Consider the following 17,590-nt stretch of genomic DNA (forward strand, 5'->3'; position numbering starts at 1 on the left):
CGTCTTTTTTTTTTTCTTTTTTAAACAATTTTTTATATTTCGAAATTATTCCTGTTTATTTTGCACATAAAGATGGTAAAAATAATTTTATAGATTCCTTTTTTTTTTTAACATTGTACTAAACAACCTGTTTTAGTCTGTTACTTTACATACTGATCTTGGTGATCTCAAGATTGAAATATTTTGTGAATCTGTTCCTAAAACAGCTGAAGTAAGAAAGAAACAATTTCATCTCAATCATGACATTGTAGACTGACTCTAAATTAGAACTTTTTAGCTTTATGTGCAAGTGGATATTATGACAATAATTTATTTCATAGAAATATTCCAGGATTCATGATACAAGTAAATTAAAATACGCACTTGTTATCCTTAATCTAACTCATCTATTTTTTTTTTTAATAATAATAGACGGGTGATCCAACAGGCACAGGAAAAGGAGGTAACTCTATTTGGGGCAAAAAATTCAATGATGAAATCCGATCCACTTTAAAGGTAACATTATTTAATAATTAATCAATGAGTTTTGTCGTTATTAATCTCATGTAATTTTAGCATAATGCTCGTGGGATTGTCTCTATGGCTAATTCAGGACCAAATACAAATGGCTCACAATTTTTCATTATATATGGAAAACACCCTCACTTAGATACGAAATATACAGTTTTTGGCAAGTAAAGTATAATGTATATTTTGTAGAGATTATTATATGTATATAAAAAAAAAGGCAACTAAATTATTGTATATGATAGAGTGATTGATGGAGCAGATTCAACTTTAGATGCTTTGGAGAAGCTTCCAACTGACGAAAAGAATAGACCACTTCAAGACATTCGTATCAAATCAGTGACTATTCATGCTAATCCTATTGCAGATAAGCAATTGTAAATAAAATTCTAAAAAGTTGACCATTGCCAGTCAGCAGGAACCGATGGAATAGGATCAAATGTAACTAAAATATATAAATACATGTATATGTATATTTTAAATATATATGCACAATATGGTATATATATGTATATATATAACTTATACCTTGTCCTTTATTGCTTGTTTTAGTAATATTTAATCCATTTGACTTTTGCGGCCCCACGATATCTAATTTTTATTAAAAAAAAAAAAAAAAAAAAAAAAAAAAAAAAAAAAGTTATAAATAATCATACAATCTATCTTTCATTAAACAATTTACCATCTCGACCAAGCTCAGTGATTCCTTCCATTGCTTGCGGCTGTTGTGTCATTATCCCTTTCAATCGACTTTGTCCACTCTTTTTATGCTTTACACCCTCATCTTTAATTGTCTTTGCTGAATTTAATCGCCATTCCCTGTAATCTTTAGCACATCCATCACATCCTCGTGCTAACTGACCTCGTACATGAAACTGAGCATTTCCGTCTAATCTAAAATAGTTAGAACAGTGTTGAGCGCAAAAAATGTCTCCACATTTACGACAATGGTGACGTCGTTCAAAAAGACCAAAAGTGGTTGAACAGCCCAAGTAATCACAATGATTGGCGATAGCATCTGGCTATATATACATAACGTAAGATTGATTTGTATATTAATTTAAAAATTATTTACCTTCCAATGGTTTCGGGTGGGTGGACCAAGATTGATAGACTGATTGAGTAAAGAGGTTGAAATGGCTGGTGAAGTTTCTATAAGTGTCTGTCGTGATGTAGGTTGTGCAAGAGTTAAATGAGAAGGTCTTTTCTTGCGAGTTAAAGAGTAAATGTCCATACTTTTTTTTTAAAAAAAAAAAAAGAAAACTGGGTATAATTATAGGCTCGAAACAAAAACAACAAAAAAAAATATATATATGTGTATATGTGTATAAGATAGGCATTTTGGGCTTTTTTTTTTTATGTTTCTAATCTATAAGATTCAGCGCAGCAGTAAGAATCAAATTTGAGTTTCAGCGTTTTTTTTTTTTTTTTTTTTTTCAGATTTGACTTGAGACAAAACCACAACAGCATTTATTCTTCTCACTTCTTTATAAGTGGATACATGTGTGTATATATACACCAAGTTAATTTATAGTAAAAAATAATACCATGCATTTATTTATATCTAATTTAATAACACGTTATTTTATTAGTAAAAAAAAAAAAGGTATACATGTGTATATATGTATACGTATATATACAGATACATACATGCATACATACATGCATACATACATACATTCATACATACATACATTCATACATTCATATATTCATACATTCATATATATATATATATATATATATATATATATACGTATATATATACATGTATATAAATGTATGTATAATATAAATTATACACATACACATACACATACACATATATGTATGTATCTAGATGTGTATAAATATTGTTCTTTTTGTTTTTTCATAAACGTTTAGTATGCTTATGCTCTAAAAGCTTAATTCTTTTCCTCTTATTATTATTATATGAATTATTTGCAATTTCGGCTAAGGTTGTCATATCAGTTATATCCGTAATGATCGGATTATTTTGTTGAATATACCTTTCTAATGCTGCACTATATTCTGGCAGCAAAGACTTCTTGTATCTCTTCATCAACATTTCATCGCTTAAATCCATCTTAGCCAACTTGCAGGCATCGATGAATTTTTTATTATACTTGGAAATATTTTCTTGATACACCATTTTAGCGGAAAATAATTTCTCTGCAAAGTTGGCCACGCGCTGTTCACGTTTTGTCAACAGGCTTTTTTGGTCAACTTTGAAGTTGGTATTGGTACGAATAGGAATAGGAGCAGGAGTAGAAGCAGAAGTAGAAGTAGAAGCAGGAGAGGAAGAAGTAGGCAAAGAAGGAGAAGTCATGGCGACAAGCGTATGGGTAGGCTCAGGAAATGTATTCATATATAATTCCTTTGCCTTATCCCATGATAATCTTTTCGCCACGATATTTTCTTGGATCCATTGTTGACGGTTTTGAGGCGCGGCATAAACCAACATATTCCTCCAAACCGTCTCAAATGTATATCCTTTATAAAGTTTTGCATAATGGTTAACTGTATTTTCAAAAGTTTGTAAAAATTGCGCTGCTGATAATGTGATTATTTGGCGGGTCCTATAGTGACGTCGCAACTCTTCAAACTCATGGATACGGGCACCTAATTGCGTCTTATCCTCGTTCAACAATTTAATTTGTTGTTCAAGGCTTTTAACCATTGGTTCCTCAAAACGCTGCTTCTTGATCTCGCTCCTTTCCCTCTCAAGCTCATTTTTTTCCCTCCGAAATTCATCTCTTTCTCTTTCAAAAACAAATATTTGGCCTTCAAGCATTTGCCGCAGATCTTCATTCTCTTGTATCTTCTTTTTCAAAACTAATTTGAGGCAAGTTGTGTCAGCGTTATTGTTCATAAGTGAGGTTTCAGTGGGATCCATACGTTTAATGGCATGCGAAAAGTCAACATCGCCCACATTAATCAGTGCAAGTATATCATTTTTTATTTTTTTGAATTCTTGATTACGTTTAGTGTTTGCAGAAGGATTGAGTTTATTGAGAGACTCTTCAAGACTGATGAGGGCATTAAGAGCTGCTGATGTGGATGATTGTGCAGCAGCTACTAAGGCAAATCGGTTTTCTTTGTTTTGGATGTAGGGGTAAGATGAATTAATCATCTGAGCGGATGCAACAATGCGTTCATAAAGAATAACAATGTTTTGAAGACAAGTATTGATGCTACTAGTTACGCGTTCACGTTCCATGGTTTCTTTAAGTTCATTAATAGCGGAGAAGTACTCTCCTGTAGTTTGAACCAAACTGCAGCCTGTACGGCATGCATCATAGTAAATAGGATCTTCTTTTATAAGTGATGATGGAGTTCCTGTTAAATTAGGGTCCATAATTTTTATGTGTAAATAAATGTATGGAAAGAAAAAGAAAAAAAAAAAGAGAGAGAGAGAGAAAGAGTGAGGAAAAAAAATAATCTTTTTTTTTTTCTCCTTAATTTGTGACTTATATGCAGTGTAACAGCGTGCCCAACTAGTCTAAAAAACACTACTACTAATTTTTAACAAATAACTTGATCATCATGTATTGTTGCTCATTCAATAATAATCAAATCATAAAGTTTCTTCAAGTCTTTTGTATATAATTAATATTATTAAATGACTTTTCTCATCTCTAAATGTATTAATCTATTTTATTGTATTACATAAAGTTACTTCATGTTTTCTTTTTCAAACCCAATAGGCGCTTGAGTCGTTTCTAGCTTATTTTCTTCCTTTGCAAATGCTAATACTTTATATATTCTTCCCATTTCATTTGGATCTACTAATCTCTCTGCACCATCTAATATTGTTTTTCTTGTTCTACTATCTTTTGCTTTTCTAAATAGACTCTCTACTCTATTTGCAATTCCCAAAGATTGTAAGAAATCCTTTTGTGTAATAGGACCATAGGCAATAAGATCTATAAGAAAAAATAAATAAATTCAATATCTATGTGTATACGTAAGTAAATGATTTAGATTACCTGAGCCTGTTCGAATAGCTTCTTTTAAAAACGAAAAGTCAACATCAGCACTAAGATCAGCATTTCCTGGATCACTCCAGGGATAAACAATTTTATGATTTTTAATAGCCTATAATGATAACCTTACTTTAATTCCTTTTCCTTCCCCCTTTTTATTGTTTGTTTATAGACTTACTCTTAACGTATCACCTTGAACATAGTCTTGTCCATAATCAATAACTAATCCAGTTCCACCATTACGATTCAAATATTTAGCAACTTTATCCATGACGCCCCAGCTATCAGGAGATATCTCAACTCGTTCTCCTTCCTTAAAATTAGCATATCGGTCATTCTCTAATAGTTTAACTATTCCTGTAGGCTTTGGCGATTTAATAGGTTTAAAATTATATTTACTAAAAATAAAAAAAAAAACGCACATACACACACACAATTAGAGGAGAGCGTATTTGATTAGTGTTTAATACCTTTCACTGGTGTCGTCTATATCAACAAGGATTTCTCTCCATTCTGATTCAGTTTTCTACAACATTAAATAAGTTAGACCAGGATAAATACAGTATAGCTTTATATCTTACCTCAAATAGGTGAACTGGAAGTGCGTCAAAAAATTCATGAGCCATCACAAATGACCATTGATCTATTAACAAAGTGAGGGATCTGTACTCTTAAACTGGCGCTATAATAGACCTACCTGGTACAACTTCGATACCATCATGCCATGATATCTTCAACCCATCCTTTGTAATTGTCTCAACTGGTGCTTTATCTTTTGTGCCTTTAATCCTCACTACATCTTCATCCTTAGATCCTTTCACTAATCTTTCTCTTTGAATTTTTCGAAGTTCAGGACTTGCTTCAATTAAGTGAATATCTGTCAGAGTTTCATAAAAATAATTGAACTGAGACAATGTCTAGATATATGAAATGTGTTGATTTGAGCATCTATATGCTTGATAATGATTATTATTTTTATTTTTACTCTTAACATATCACTCATCAACGTGCCTCTACCAGGTCCAAATTCAATAATTTGTGTTTTTGAAGGTCGTCCTAGTCTCATCCATTCTGATAAATACCAAACTGCACAAAGCTACAATAAATAAATTATTTTCTTTTTCTCTCGGAAAAAAAAAAGAAAAAGAATAACAGCTGTTCGTTACCTCACCAAATATTTGACTAATTTCTGGAGAAGTTATAAAGTCACCTTTTTTTCCAAAGACATCACCCTTCATGTAATAGCCACTCAAAGGATTTACAAGGACTTGCCTCATGAAATGTGAAACTGATAATGGGCCTGTCAACTAAAGTATGTCATTTAGATCTCCCTCTCTTTCTCTCTCTCTCTTTCTCTTTTTTTTTTTAATTGTAAATCAATTGCTTACCTTGATGGAATCAAGGAGATGTTTCCCTAATGGGGTCAATGGCTCTTTTTGACAACTCGAACTATAAAGACGAATGCATGACTTATTTATGGAAAAAGACAAGATACGAAACATTTATAATTAAAAAAAAAATGCGGGGGAAGGGGGTTGAAGAGAAAGAAAGATTACTATTATAGTATTTACTAACTACTGGATTTTTTTTTTTTTTTATTTCAACATGCGGATTTTTAAAAACTGTTGTTATTACGATTAAACATTTTTTTTTATTTTTATTATTTTTATAAATTAAAATTTATAAAGCAACCTATGGGCACATAATATCTTTATTATATTGGATTGCCCAGGTCAGTTCAAATTATGTGAAAAAAAAAGTATCTAAAAACCCTCTTACGGGACAAGAGGTAAAAAGGTAAAGGAAAGGAAGAAGAAGAAAAGGTGTGAAAGAAAGGGGAAATATTGCTAACATGTTTAAAGGGACAACCTAGTTGAGTAATTTTCTGCCTGGATCAAGAAGTGGAGGGGGTAGTTTATCGTGCATTAAGTAATCCATTTCCTGTAGAATGGTACACATAACTGGCCAGCGATAGAACCAAGCAGAAACATCCTGAGAATTTCGGTACTTATGCTGAGGGAGATGATTTAAAAGAAAGGAAAGGGGATCTGCAATTGATCGTGGCAAGAATAAACGGGTGTGCATGTGCAAGCATTTAGTGGCGTGTGACCGACTAAAGTGTACATAAGGATGCTATGGGTAGGCTTTAGGTATTCCCCTCGGGCAGCCAACCAAGATGCCACTATGTGTCATGAGTAACCAAAGTATCGGATCAATAATCAGATTAGGGCGGCAAGAGGAAAGCAAAACAGAATGTGTCTCGTCACGTAGTTGTTGAAAACTCTCTTCAAGAAATTCTTGACGATGTTTTCGAAAGGAGCGTTGGTCTAATGGAATGGAATTGGCGGCGCAGAGTCTCCAGCATGGTGTTTGAATGAGTTTATACCATTGAGTGTTGAAGATAGAGGCTTGAAGCTCGGGAAGTAATTTAGCGAGCAAAGTATCATCCGGTAAAACAATAGCACGGAAAACGAATTGGGCCTGCAGAATGGACATCCTAACCTTCATTGATGGTTGGTTTATCATATGAAGCATCACCTTTACTGATGATCGACTAGAGCCACCAAATATCCGTCTTATGCATGTGTTTTGACAAGATTCCAGTTGTTGGATATCCTTTGCACTGAGTAGACTAATAGCTAGACCATATTCGAGCTGTGGTCGGACTATCTGCGTGTAGAAGCGTGAAGTAGAAATACGGGCTTTCTTCCGCTTTCTAACACTATTACTAAACTTGGAAAGACATTTACAACACTATATACACATTCAAAACTCTCAACACCTTGAAAAACATCGCAATAACTAGGTAAATACCGCCTGATCGACATAAATATAATAAGACTCCTAGTCGAGTTTTATCTGAAGAAGAACTGGTAGCCCTTGCAAAAGGCTTCTGTGATATTTCTTTTTAAAATATCAAATAAAAAATATTAGAAAATAAAAAATAATATTAAGACAAAAAGAGTCAACGAGACCGAACAATAGTTCTAAAGTCAATTATTTTATTTATGAATTTAAATTGATGGGGGTATTTATAAGAATTGTTAAAGAGGTCTGAGGATAAGATGTGAATCAGAAAAGTGTTAGTTACGACCGAATAAGGTATGTTGTTGACAATGAAGTGTTAGTGATTTTAATATTATTAGATGGAGCGGATCAAGAGAGATTCAGGAGATTTTAGATAAGCATTTCCTAAATAAATTTATGATCCGCATGCTTAATCATGAAACATGACATTATAAGTCAGCTCATGACACAGGGATATATCACATTACAACTGAAATGCTTACACCAGTAACTGATATAATATCACCGCGTCTGCTCTTACTGTTCAAACTTTGTTGGTGTTGGTCATATACACCTCTCTCATGGTGAGTAGTCCAAGTCATTCCAATCCACAAAAAAGGACCTGCTTCTGATCCTGGTAATTTCAGACCCATTAGCCTGACATCTATTTTCTGCAAACTCTTTGAGGAAAGTATATATCATGCCTTGCAGGCATCGAGTCCTTCACTAGATATTGCTCAAGGGGAAGGGGGTTTAGAAAATGCGGAAGTTCCTTAATTTAAATCAAGTCTTATGTTTAACTGAAATCTGCAAAATACTGCATCAATATCATCACTTTATTCCTACTTTGGCTTTTCTAGATATAAAATCAGCCTATGATACCGTTGATCGTTGTTTTATTTGGAATCAATTATAACCTTTTGTCTTTCGCCCTATGTTGGCCAGTCTTAAGAACCTCTTTGATGATGTACACGTTGAAGTACTACTCAACAACTCTACATCAACTAGATTTAAACCAACCACTGGGGTACTCCAAGGATCAATTCTATCTTCCTTTTTATATTCAATCTATATCAATGGTTTACCAAATCTTCTACGCTCACCATCGCCTGAATTAAATGAACTCACAGATGTCATCCAATTAGCTCCATCAATTACCTCTCTTCTCTATGTTGACAATGTTGGATTGATTGCTAAACCAGAAAAAATGACTCAATTGCTGCAAGTTTGTGAAGGACATAGCTACAGTCTAGGTTACTGTTGGAATCTAACGAAATGTGTTGTTATTGCTCCGTCAAGAGACAAACAGATCTATCAACTTTATGAAACTAATCTACCCAAAAGAAGCTTCGTTCTCATATCTTGGTATCGCTATCAAACCAGGTGGAAACATTAATACTGCTGCCCTTATTTAACCTAATGTCAATAAAGCCAAACAATCAATGACCCAAATCTCTGCAATTGATGTCGGCTCTAAAGGATTTACCAAATTACTCTCAATGCGTTTCTATGTACAAATGGTACACGTTCACAAATGGATATATGGATTAGCGATCTGTGATGTGAATCAATCTCATATAAAGCAACTTGGATCGGATCAAAATGAATGTGTACATAAATTGTATGGTGGATCTCGAACATCTTCGACTAAAGTGATGTTACATATGAACAACCAACTTTCAATGAAAGACAGATCAATAATACTACAAGCCAAATACATAATTAGAGCACTACAACTAACCTAATGATACTTTAATACAAAAACTACTGCCTCATTTACAAACATCTGCAAGCCGCTCACAATGGTATAAATATAGTCTCTAATCCTTTTTGGCAAAAAAAAAAAAAAAAAAAAAAAAAAAAAAAAAAAAAAAAAGTGAACCTGTGCCGGATACATTGGATCGTCATGTTTTTAAATCGCTAAAACAATAATTTCTACAAGAAAGTTATGACGCTCTCTGTAACGGTCCAAATGCTCAAACAATCTCTACTTGTCATCGAACCTTGATGATTGTTCCTATTTTATGGCTCCCAATGACACGTATGGAACGTAGTCAGGTACTCTGCTGTTGTCTTGGTTGGCTCCCTGGTGGAAAACCTCGTCCCTGTCTTTTCCATCTTGCAGTTAATCTTCCTCGTGCCCATGCTACCGAATGTCTGCACATACACAGTCATCTACAAATGCCCAGATCCATAAAAGACCCTCTTTCTTTCTTACTAAATTTATTACCCCTAAAAAAACCAAAAAATGTGCCATCTATCTCTTCCTGGTCCATACGTTGGCCAGAAATTTGCCTGATCCTACATGAATTGGATCATACTATATTTTCCATGGCGAAGATCCTCTTCTCCCTCCAACTAATATCGGTGCTAGTTTGGTGAAATGGTTGCAATGATAAAAATGCTAGTGTTTCTGTCTTGTTTCTGAATTTTTTTTCCTTTTTATCTATCTTTCTTTTGTTTTACTTTCCTCATTATTTTTTTCTTTATTCTTCAATACTTTTTTTTCATTTTCCCTCTTGACTCTTAGGAGGTTTTTTTTTTTTACTCTCAACTTCGTGAACTGGTTCGGGCAATGCAATTATTTAAACTATTGTGCTCATTATGACCACTTTTTTTCTTCTTTAATACATTTATCATTTAATCATAGCTAGCCTTTGTGCAAATAATAATTAAACTAGCATAAATGTAATATGTTATAATACATTGACATTTACAAGGGTTTTTTTTTTTCAAGTAAAATAAAGTCTAGTTAAGAAATTATGTTAAATACAGCATTGTTAAGATAAAATAACAAATGGATATAATTTCAAATCTTCTAGAGTTTGTTGATAGTGTGATTTCTTTAGTATTTACGATAATAGTTACATGTATGGTATATATATATATATTTCTATATACAGAATATTAATTTAATTTTCTTCTCATACTTTATGATGTATGGTCATAAGCAGCAACAACTTTTGGAAAAAGTCCAGAAAAAATGTTCCAAAAGACTTCTTGTTTTGCTAATTGAAAGAGCTCTAATGTAATTACGGGTGGAGGTTGGTCCTTTAAGGACTCAATGATACAAAAATCATAATCTACTTTCTTGGATGTAGTTGATATTAAGTCGTACACTTCAGTTGTATAATCAACTGGCTTTTGTAAGAATAAATAGGATATATTATTGTTAGACGTTGAAGCATGATTGTTTACTAAAGTCCTTGATAGAAGAGGAAATAATAACTTATCAATCTTCCCTCTTGCCTCATGTGAAATATTAACTTGTAATGGTGCTTGATCTGTAATGAAGGTCTTATAGAAATCGATCACTTCAGGAACTAATTCTATTGGTATAATCTCTCTTTCTTCTTCTTGAAGTTGTTGTGCTAGATGCAAATATCTATCATAGAACAATATGTTCTCTACACTAAAATCTTTAATTGCCCATGTTTGTAAAACTTTTAACATGAGTGGGTTTCTCAAGGCTGATTCTAAGGAGTCGGTCGTTAATTCCAACATCATTAGTTCCTCTTGATCTCCCACAGAGGACGAGTCTATGATAGAGATGGATTGTCTCCTTATCGGTAGTGATAGCTCTGTCATAGTTAATTTCCTAAAGACGGGTACCACCACTGTCATAATATGATACGTTGTTGTCACGATAACCAACCAATTTGAGGGTCCAAAGATCCCCCTCATCGATGCTGCTGGATTTGACCCTGTAGGAGGCTTAAATAAAGTCTGCCAAATGACAAAAATGATAAAACAAGGTATACCCATACCCATCGTCACCCAAATCTCCCGTCGAATACCATGCGCATCTGCGTCCCCCTTTAAACGCCAAAAGATAAATGGTATGACTACGACAAAGAATACAACAACTGCGTATAAAATGATATGATTACCAAGTGAATAGTCGCATCTGTCTTCATGTTCAACTCTAATACCTAACGTTTCAGCTAGTGTGACGATAACACCAATGAAGCAGAGAGGGACAGCAAGGAAACAGATATGATAGCGAGTACCTATATTGACTATACCCTTTTGTCGCATGAACCAAGTATAATCAGATTTTGTATGTTGCTTAAATTGTTGTTGAAATTTATTTATATTAAAAAGAAGATGTAAACGGAGCGTACGCCAGACGATAGCATAGGTCCATATAAAGAACCCCATAAGTGGTCCCCATAAGTAGATGTCACAAGCAAAGGATGTAATGAAGGCTTGATATAAATAAACAAAAGTGGAGAAGATAAGATGTCCTATGGCTCCTAAAGCAATACCGAAGGATCCTCGCTTTTTTAAGGAATAACTTTGCCATTGTCTTGAGATATTCTCAGCTGATTTCTCTGCTGTTGTATTCGCTGTTAGTTGAGTTAAAGGAATTGGCTCATTGGCTCTTGATGCACAATAAAAGAAATAAGAGGTTGTAATGATCACAAATAAAAAATTGAAAATGATAAGTGCAAAATAGATACGCAGAGAAATGATTTTTCGAACAATACCGTTACAATTGATATCTATTTTAGCTTTTTCATCATAAATCGTAGTAGTATTGCTGCAATTAGGTAATGGAGTAAAGGGTTGAAGAGCGAATATTACTATATTCGACATTTCATAACTTTATTGTTGATTTGATAATAATAATGATAATAATCCAGGGAAAATAAAAAAATAAAAATAAAAATAAAAGATCATCTTAGCGATAAATTTTTTTTAACCGATAGTGGTATTGGTTTCATGTGAATATAATATGAAACCAAAACTAATTGGTTTTTTCTTTTTTTTTTTTTTTATTAGAATGTGTACCAATGTTATTATAACAATAAGGAGGCCTTTCGCTGTTTAATAGTTTCAATAGTCAAAGGGATTTCTGATTTAGTAGAGGGAATAGGTACGTCTACAGACCAGAAGAGATCTAAAACTTCTACAGGAATAATTACAATTGAGGTATCTATGACAGTTGGAAATCCAACATCATTATGTACTTTTATAGCACTACTATTATTACTACTGCTGCTTGTATCATCAAGTAGTAAGGCTAACAATTGATCATAGATTTCAACCTCTGGTCTATTTTCAAGTCTTTTTTCATATTCTAATTGTTCAATCCTTTCGGCTTCAATTAACCTTTTTTCGGTCTCTTTTCTTCGTGTTTGACGTTGTTTAAGCTGGTAATCATCCCAACTGGATTTTAGTAAATTATTTTGATTGAATCGAAGTTCAGATAGTTTTTTATATTCAATATTAAGAAGGTCCAATAAACTATATCAATAATAATATAAAGTATATGAATTTATAAACTGTAATGATCTTGTTATTATTATTATCATTACTGCTTGTTATCCTAATACAGACTATATTAACAGCTTGTTTGTTTGTTTGTTTGCTAGCTTATAGTATACCTTTCTAGTAACGTCATCAGTATTCTATTGTTATTATTATTTATAAATACAGAGATAGTATATTCTATTCGTTGATATACCAATTTATTTTTAAGTTTCTTAATCTTGTCTTGTATTTTTCTTTGTTCATCATCTTGTAAATTAGGTTGAATTAACATGGAGAAAAATAAAGTAAAAAAAAAAAAAAAAAAAAAAAAAAAAAAAAAAGGGAATAAAAGGCAATAATCCAGGTTTTAATTGGACATAGTAACTATGCTCCTCTTTATTATTATAAAAATCACAACTGTTCCACAAAGAATATTATAATGATAAAGAGGTAATACCCTATCCACCTAAACTTAGTCAATAAATATATACATATTTAGATTTATAAATAACAGTGCTAAAGACTAAAATAAGAAAATGTTTATTATTGTGCTTTTTTCAATTGGTTTGCGTATCTTAATTTTTGCTTTAATCATATTTCATTTATACCTCAATCTCCTATTCTCTGGATAAGGTTCGATTTTCTTTTTCCTTTTATTTTTTAATATTATTATTCTCGGCCATGGCTTCTTTTATTTTAAAGGAGGTCATCCTATCATATATAGTGTTAGTGTATGCTTACTTAGCTATAGTAGCAGAAGTTGTATTGTATATAGAGAAGTGGAGTTGGATAATGGATGGGGGAGCATGTTACAGAGTGGTTATACCCAAGAGTGTCAGCTCATCCAAAAAAATAGCCTACTCAACTTTTTATAACCAAGAAGGTATAGTTTGGGCACTTATACTTGTTTACACATTCCCAACTCCACTTCTCTATGTACAATACAACTTCTAGCTACTATAGCTAAGCAAGCACACATTATCTATGATAGGATGACCCCCTAAAGGAACAAGCTGTTTGTGCTTTTTTTTTTTATGAAGAATTCAATGACGAAAATGTAGCAAAACTCTAATAAACCATAAAAAACTTAAAGGAGTTTGATATATGTTATGAAAATGTTCCTCTTAAACCAATGATTCTACCACTAGTCATAATTAATTCAAATCCTTGTATCTATAACAAATATGCTCAAAAAGCTGCATTAGCAAGCGAATTAGAAAACGAAGAAACTATCAAAAGTATGTTAATACGAATGGTATAAACATTATTATTGCCTAATGGTTATACTAACCATTTTATTGTTTTAAATAGTGTTATTATTATTATTATTAGCATTAGATAGCCGGTTAATAATGTTTTTAAATGATGTATTTGTACCCAATACACCTACAAATGAATCGGCTTATATGTATATATATATAAAAACACGTAACTATAATGAATATATTATCAAGAGCAAGAATATTGAATAATAGATCAGCATTATTCTTTTCAAAATGGTGTTTCTCAAAGAAGATGTTATTTACAACTGCGTACTGTCAAAGAAAAATCTTAAAAATATGTAATCAGAAAGTGAGATATAGGAACTTATGGGTGTTAAAGGATGAATATTTAAGTAAGAAGTGATTGCTTATTCTTATATTCAAGTACACAGCGTCTTTAGATTTATAGATCATGAAGAAGTATATATGAATAAGGTGGAAGCGCTTTCTTTAAAAATATTTGTTCAAGTACTTTAAATATGGAATTGCATAAAGGTAGTTAACTCTGATTACCTTATTTTGAATATCGTCGAATTATTATAAAGATTTATTTGATATCAGATCGTGACAAACGTGTTAGTATACTATAAGCTCAATTCGTTCTTCAATCCTGCACCCTGTCCAATGATGCCTCACCTTCGGCAGTTATAAAACTTTGCTGTGGAAACAATGCATCCCTATTATTGAACACCTTGACACACGTCTATTTAAGAATATTCGTTCCACTTATCTTTTGAACTACTTGAATGAAAGACGTTCTGCTCTTTATTTCGAGTATTTGTCTGCATGTCGTAATACATTAATAACTAGCCATATCATTTGGTTGCTTATGGTACAATCTGTTCAAAGTCGATGTCTTTGTCAGTGTCTCCATCATGTTATCCTTTTCACTCTGACCAATTGTTTAGTAAAATTCACTCAATATATTGTCTAGCTTACAACACGATGCCTTTGCCTCTTTCTAATCCAGATCCAGGATCACTTCTGATAGACTGGTTTTCTAAGCTCCCTTCTTAGCACTTTATTTATTTATTTTTCTTATTGTGGTTGATCCTTTACTTTTGCCCTTTGCTTTTTTTTTTTTTTATCTTTTGTCCTAAATAGATTTTTAGTTATTCTTTTTATAAGCTACATGTCCCTTGGTCTCTCTTTTTTTTTTTTTTATAGATAAAATTATTCTTAATAATAAAATTTCTCCCTTGAGCCTATTAAAGATTTTTAATTTATTCACTTTTTTAAAGAACTTCCCCAAGCAATTTTAATATATAATTATTGGTGTGCTTATTGAGTTTTAATTTTTTTTTTTTAATGATAATAATAATAAATCTGCTTTTTTTTTTATTAACTTCAGCTATCATCTTTCATGGCAAAAAGAACAAGAAAAGGCTATCTTTGGGCATTCGATCAACAAGATAAATGGGATGATATTGCGGCTGAAAAAATATCTCAATTACAAGATATTTCAAATACCTATTTAGATTGGTTTAATAATCATTCTACTATAAAGTAATAAATATATTGAAGGAAATTACAAGCATTTCACTTTAACCATTTTTTTTTTAGAGATTTACTATCTTGGAAAAGGCCGCGTATAGATTCAAAAAAGAAAGCATCAGTTAAAGAGATGAAAGAAAATACTGTTTCAAGCAATGTTGAGAATAAACAAGTAATGATGGAAAATGAAGTAGAAGAGCAATCTATAAAAGACGTTAAAAATGATATTGATAATGATGTAAAAGACACTGTTGATAATGACAATAATACTATTAATGATAGAAATCCTGTGAATGATATAATTGTCAATGAAAAGGATGAGCTTGAGAATACTTTACCAGAACAACATGATGAAAATACACAAGATGATGTAAAATCAAATGAAAGTGTCATTTCTGTTGGAATACATTCAGAAGACATCATGACCGACCTTAATTTACAACCATCGAAAGAATTTGATGAACATGATGATGAAGTTCAACTTGTTGTCTCTAAAACAAATAGTAAAAGTTTTTCTAATAATTTATCACCTAACAGTAATGCACAACTCAATAATCGTTTGAGTAAAATGGGACGACCGTCATTAGAAGCAAGTAAATCACCAAGTGCATTATCAAAAGAAGATTCACCGTCAAATATGAATGTAGTTACCACCGCTCGACTTACAAATATACCCAATAATAAAATAGAAGTGAGTGATCCCGTACCTGAATCACAAAAACCTGAAACGGTTACCAAGGATGATAACGTAGTTGAACAACAAAAAGAAGAAGAAAATACTTCTGAAGATAAAGAAAATACCTTTAAAGTACCAGAATGGGCAACAAGTCCAGAACTACAAAAGCATCTAGAGAAGCAATCTAGGATGGATCCTGATAAAATTTTTGGTCGTATGCCACCAATACAAATTGAAGGTAAATAAGGAAAACATGAATATAGTAGACATTTGCTTATTTTTATTTTTCTGCTTTTGACAGAGATTTTTCCTTTTCTTTCTGAAGCAAAGAATTATATGAAAAAGCTACGACAAGAAGGATCTATGGCATTACACCGTTAAATGTTGTATTTAAAAACTTATTTCAGATGGTAATAATAGATGTATGTATATTATGTGCTTAAATAAAAACAGTGGAGAATAGAGGAAGAATGCTTTAAATTCTATAATTTATTACGAATGTAGATTAGATTTAGTTGATTCAATTGTCCATTATTGTTGTTACTTGAATCATATATACAATAATAAATCTTAGTATCACTTTGGTTACTATTATGAATAGATTGTTTCATTATATTATCCAATCGCCTTACACATATAATACTGAGAAGATATATTCAATATGAATATCACAATTGAAGGGAAAAAATCGATTGAATATTATAAATATGTTCTCTTCCTCTTAGCATAAGCCCTGATTAAATTACTTTGTAGTCTTTAAAGTGTTTATCTGTTTTATTTTTCTTTCAAAAAAAAAAAAAAAAAAAAAAAAAAAAAAAAAAAGACAAACTGAATCTCTTTACACTCTGCCGACATCAAAATTGTAATATTTGTTACAGTGAAAGTCAATGAAACCGAACGATAGTTCCAAAAGTGAATATTTTATATATATATATATGATTTTATAAGGTAAGATATGAATCAGAAAAGAAGTGTGAATTGCGACTAAATGATAAATGTTAATGATAGCAGTTGTTAGATCGGTGAAAGAAGAAAGAAAGAAAGAAAGAAAGGAAAAATCTGTGATAGAATCTGTTGTATTGCTTTTATCTTTTCAAATTAAAATCTAACAATTAAAAGCTTTCTCAAAATAACCAGCATATTTTCTTCGCTGCCTTGATCCTATATTAGGGATGTTTGATACAAAGGAAATAATAGTAACCGATCTAAATCTGACATTCAAGGTATAACCTAGATTCAGCTAAACTAAACACCAGTGTACAATGTTATTCCATACAGCTTGTTTCTTAGGTGCCATGCCTTGACACAATTAGTTTAATCTTCTTCTTTTACTAGAATTTACTACAACGTTCTAAGATTAGTTTGATAAAGTAATAAGCAATAGTTATTGGTAACCTGATATTGACGATAATATTATTGCTATACATAGCTATTCTAATTAGATATGCTTAATTGTATTGTATCATTTGTTTGTACCAAGTTTTGAATATTATATTATTTAAGCTTATCAATTGCAATATGAATAACAAATGATATCATTAACGCAAAAGACACATATAAAGCTATCTTTATATTGAGTAAGCTTTCTATAGATTTTATTTTTCTACATGATGTATCATAAG

General features: G+C 31.8%; 9 protein-coding genes across 9 annotated transcripts; 2 read left to right on the plus strand and 7 right to left on the minus strand.

The window, feature by feature from the left end:
* Positions 1-72: 72 nt before the first annotated feature.
* On the plus strand, positions 73-888 carry BX663DRAFT_483074 (peptidyl-prolyl cis-trans isomerase-like 3; the record flags this gene model as incomplete). Its single annotated transcript, XM_051524471.1, has 6 exons — positions 73-75; positions 137-211; positions 268-345; positions 412-495; positions 556-674; positions 753-888. The coding sequence occupies 6 exons, from the start codon at positions 73-75 to the stop codon at positions 886-888; spliced, it is 495 nt and encodes a 164-aa protein (XP_051386303.1).
* Positions 510-1,894, minus strand: BX663DRAFT_189153 (uncharacterized protein). The gene is made up of 4 exons (XM_051521705.1): positions 1,583-1,894; positions 1,190-1,529; positions 1,036-1,098; positions 510-952 (listed from the first exon to the last, which is right to left on the minus strand). The coding sequence occupies exons 1-4, from the start codon at positions 1,739-1,741 to the stop codon at positions 897-899; spliced, it is 618 nt and encodes a 205-aa protein (XP_051386304.1). The 5' UTR covers positions 1,742-1,894; the 3' UTR covers positions 510-896.
* A 397-nt stretch (positions 1,895-2,291) lies between these two features.
* Positions 2,292-3,945, minus strand: BX663DRAFT_496001 (uncharacterized protein). Its single transcript, XM_051525718.1, has one exon. It carries the CDS (start codon positions 3,863-3,865, stop codon positions 2,378-2,380), a length of 1,488 nt encoding a protein of 495 aa, XP_051386305.1. The 5' UTR covers positions 3,866-3,945; the 3' UTR covers positions 2,292-2,377.
* On the minus strand, positions 3,938-6,066 carry BX663DRAFT_540121 (S-adenosyl-L-methionine-dependent methyltransferase). The gene is made up of 9 exons (XM_051530740.1): positions 5,882-6,066; positions 5,660-5,800; positions 5,479-5,589; positions 5,191-5,410; positions 5,075-5,136; positions 4,964-5,019; positions 4,672-4,891; positions 4,497-4,605; positions 3,938-4,433 (listed from the first exon to the last, which is right to left on the minus strand). Exons 1-9 carry the CDS (start codon positions 5,993-5,995, stop codon positions 4,183-4,185), a joined length of 1,284 nt encoding a protein of 427 aa, XP_051386306.1. The 5' UTR covers positions 5,996-6,066; the 3' UTR covers positions 3,938-4,182.
* Positions 6,067-6,289: 223 nt separating this feature from the next.
* On the minus strand, positions 6,290-6,608 carry BX663DRAFT_496011 (uncharacterized protein; the record flags this gene model as incomplete). The annotated part of the gene is made up of 1 exon (XM_051525719.1): positions 6,290-6,608. A coding segment is annotated over exon 1 (191 nt), but the record flags the coding sequence as incomplete, so codon positions are not given.
* An 18-nt stretch (positions 6,609-6,626) lies between these two features.
* Positions 6,627-7,193, minus strand: BX663DRAFT_428021 (uncharacterized protein; the record flags this gene model as incomplete). Its single annotated transcript, XM_051522654.1, has 1 exon — positions 6,627-7,193. A coding segment is annotated over one exon (567 nt), but the record flags the coding sequence as incomplete, so codon positions are not given.
* Positions 7,194-10,640: 3,447 nt separating this feature from the next.
* BX663DRAFT_406223 (uncharacterized protein) lies at positions 10,641-11,189 on the minus strand (the record flags this gene model as incomplete). Its single annotated transcript, XM_051522255.1, has 1 exon — positions 10,641-11,189. A coding segment is annotated over one exon (549 nt), but the record flags the coding sequence as incomplete, so codon positions are not given.
* Positions 11,190-12,038: 849 nt separating this feature from the next.
* BX663DRAFT_496026 (uncharacterized protein) lies at positions 12,039-12,852 on the minus strand. Its single transcript, XM_051525720.1, has 4 exons — positions 12,751-12,852; positions 12,671-12,694; positions 12,602-12,612; positions 12,039-12,530 (listed from the first exon to the last, which is right to left on the minus strand). Exons 1-4 carry the CDS (start codon positions 12,826-12,828, stop codon positions 12,083-12,085), a joined length of 561 nt encoding a protein of 186 aa, XP_051386310.1. The 5' UTR covers positions 12,829-12,852; the 3' UTR covers positions 12,039-12,082.
* Positions 12,853-15,129: 2,277 nt separating this feature from the next.
* BX663DRAFT_496032 (uncharacterized protein) lies at positions 15,130-16,444 on the plus strand. The gene is made up of 2 exons (XM_051525721.1): positions 15,130-15,304; positions 15,362-16,444. Exons 1-2 carry the CDS (start codon positions 15,162-15,164, stop codon positions 16,212-16,214), a joined length of 996 nt encoding a protein of 331 aa, XP_051386311.1. The 5' UTR covers positions 15,130-15,161; the 3' UTR covers positions 16,215-16,444.
* Positions 16,445-17,590: the final 1,146 nt, after the last annotated feature.

Source organism: Cokeromyces recurvatus (assembly GCF_025118155.1).
Source record: "Cokeromyces recurvatus strain NRRL 2243 chromosome Unknown BX663scaffold_3, whole genome shotgun sequence".
In the NCBI taxonomy this organism is placed as follows: Eukaryota; Fungi; Mucoromycota; class Mucoromycetes; order Mucorales; family Mucoraceae; genus Cokeromyces; species Cokeromyces recurvatus.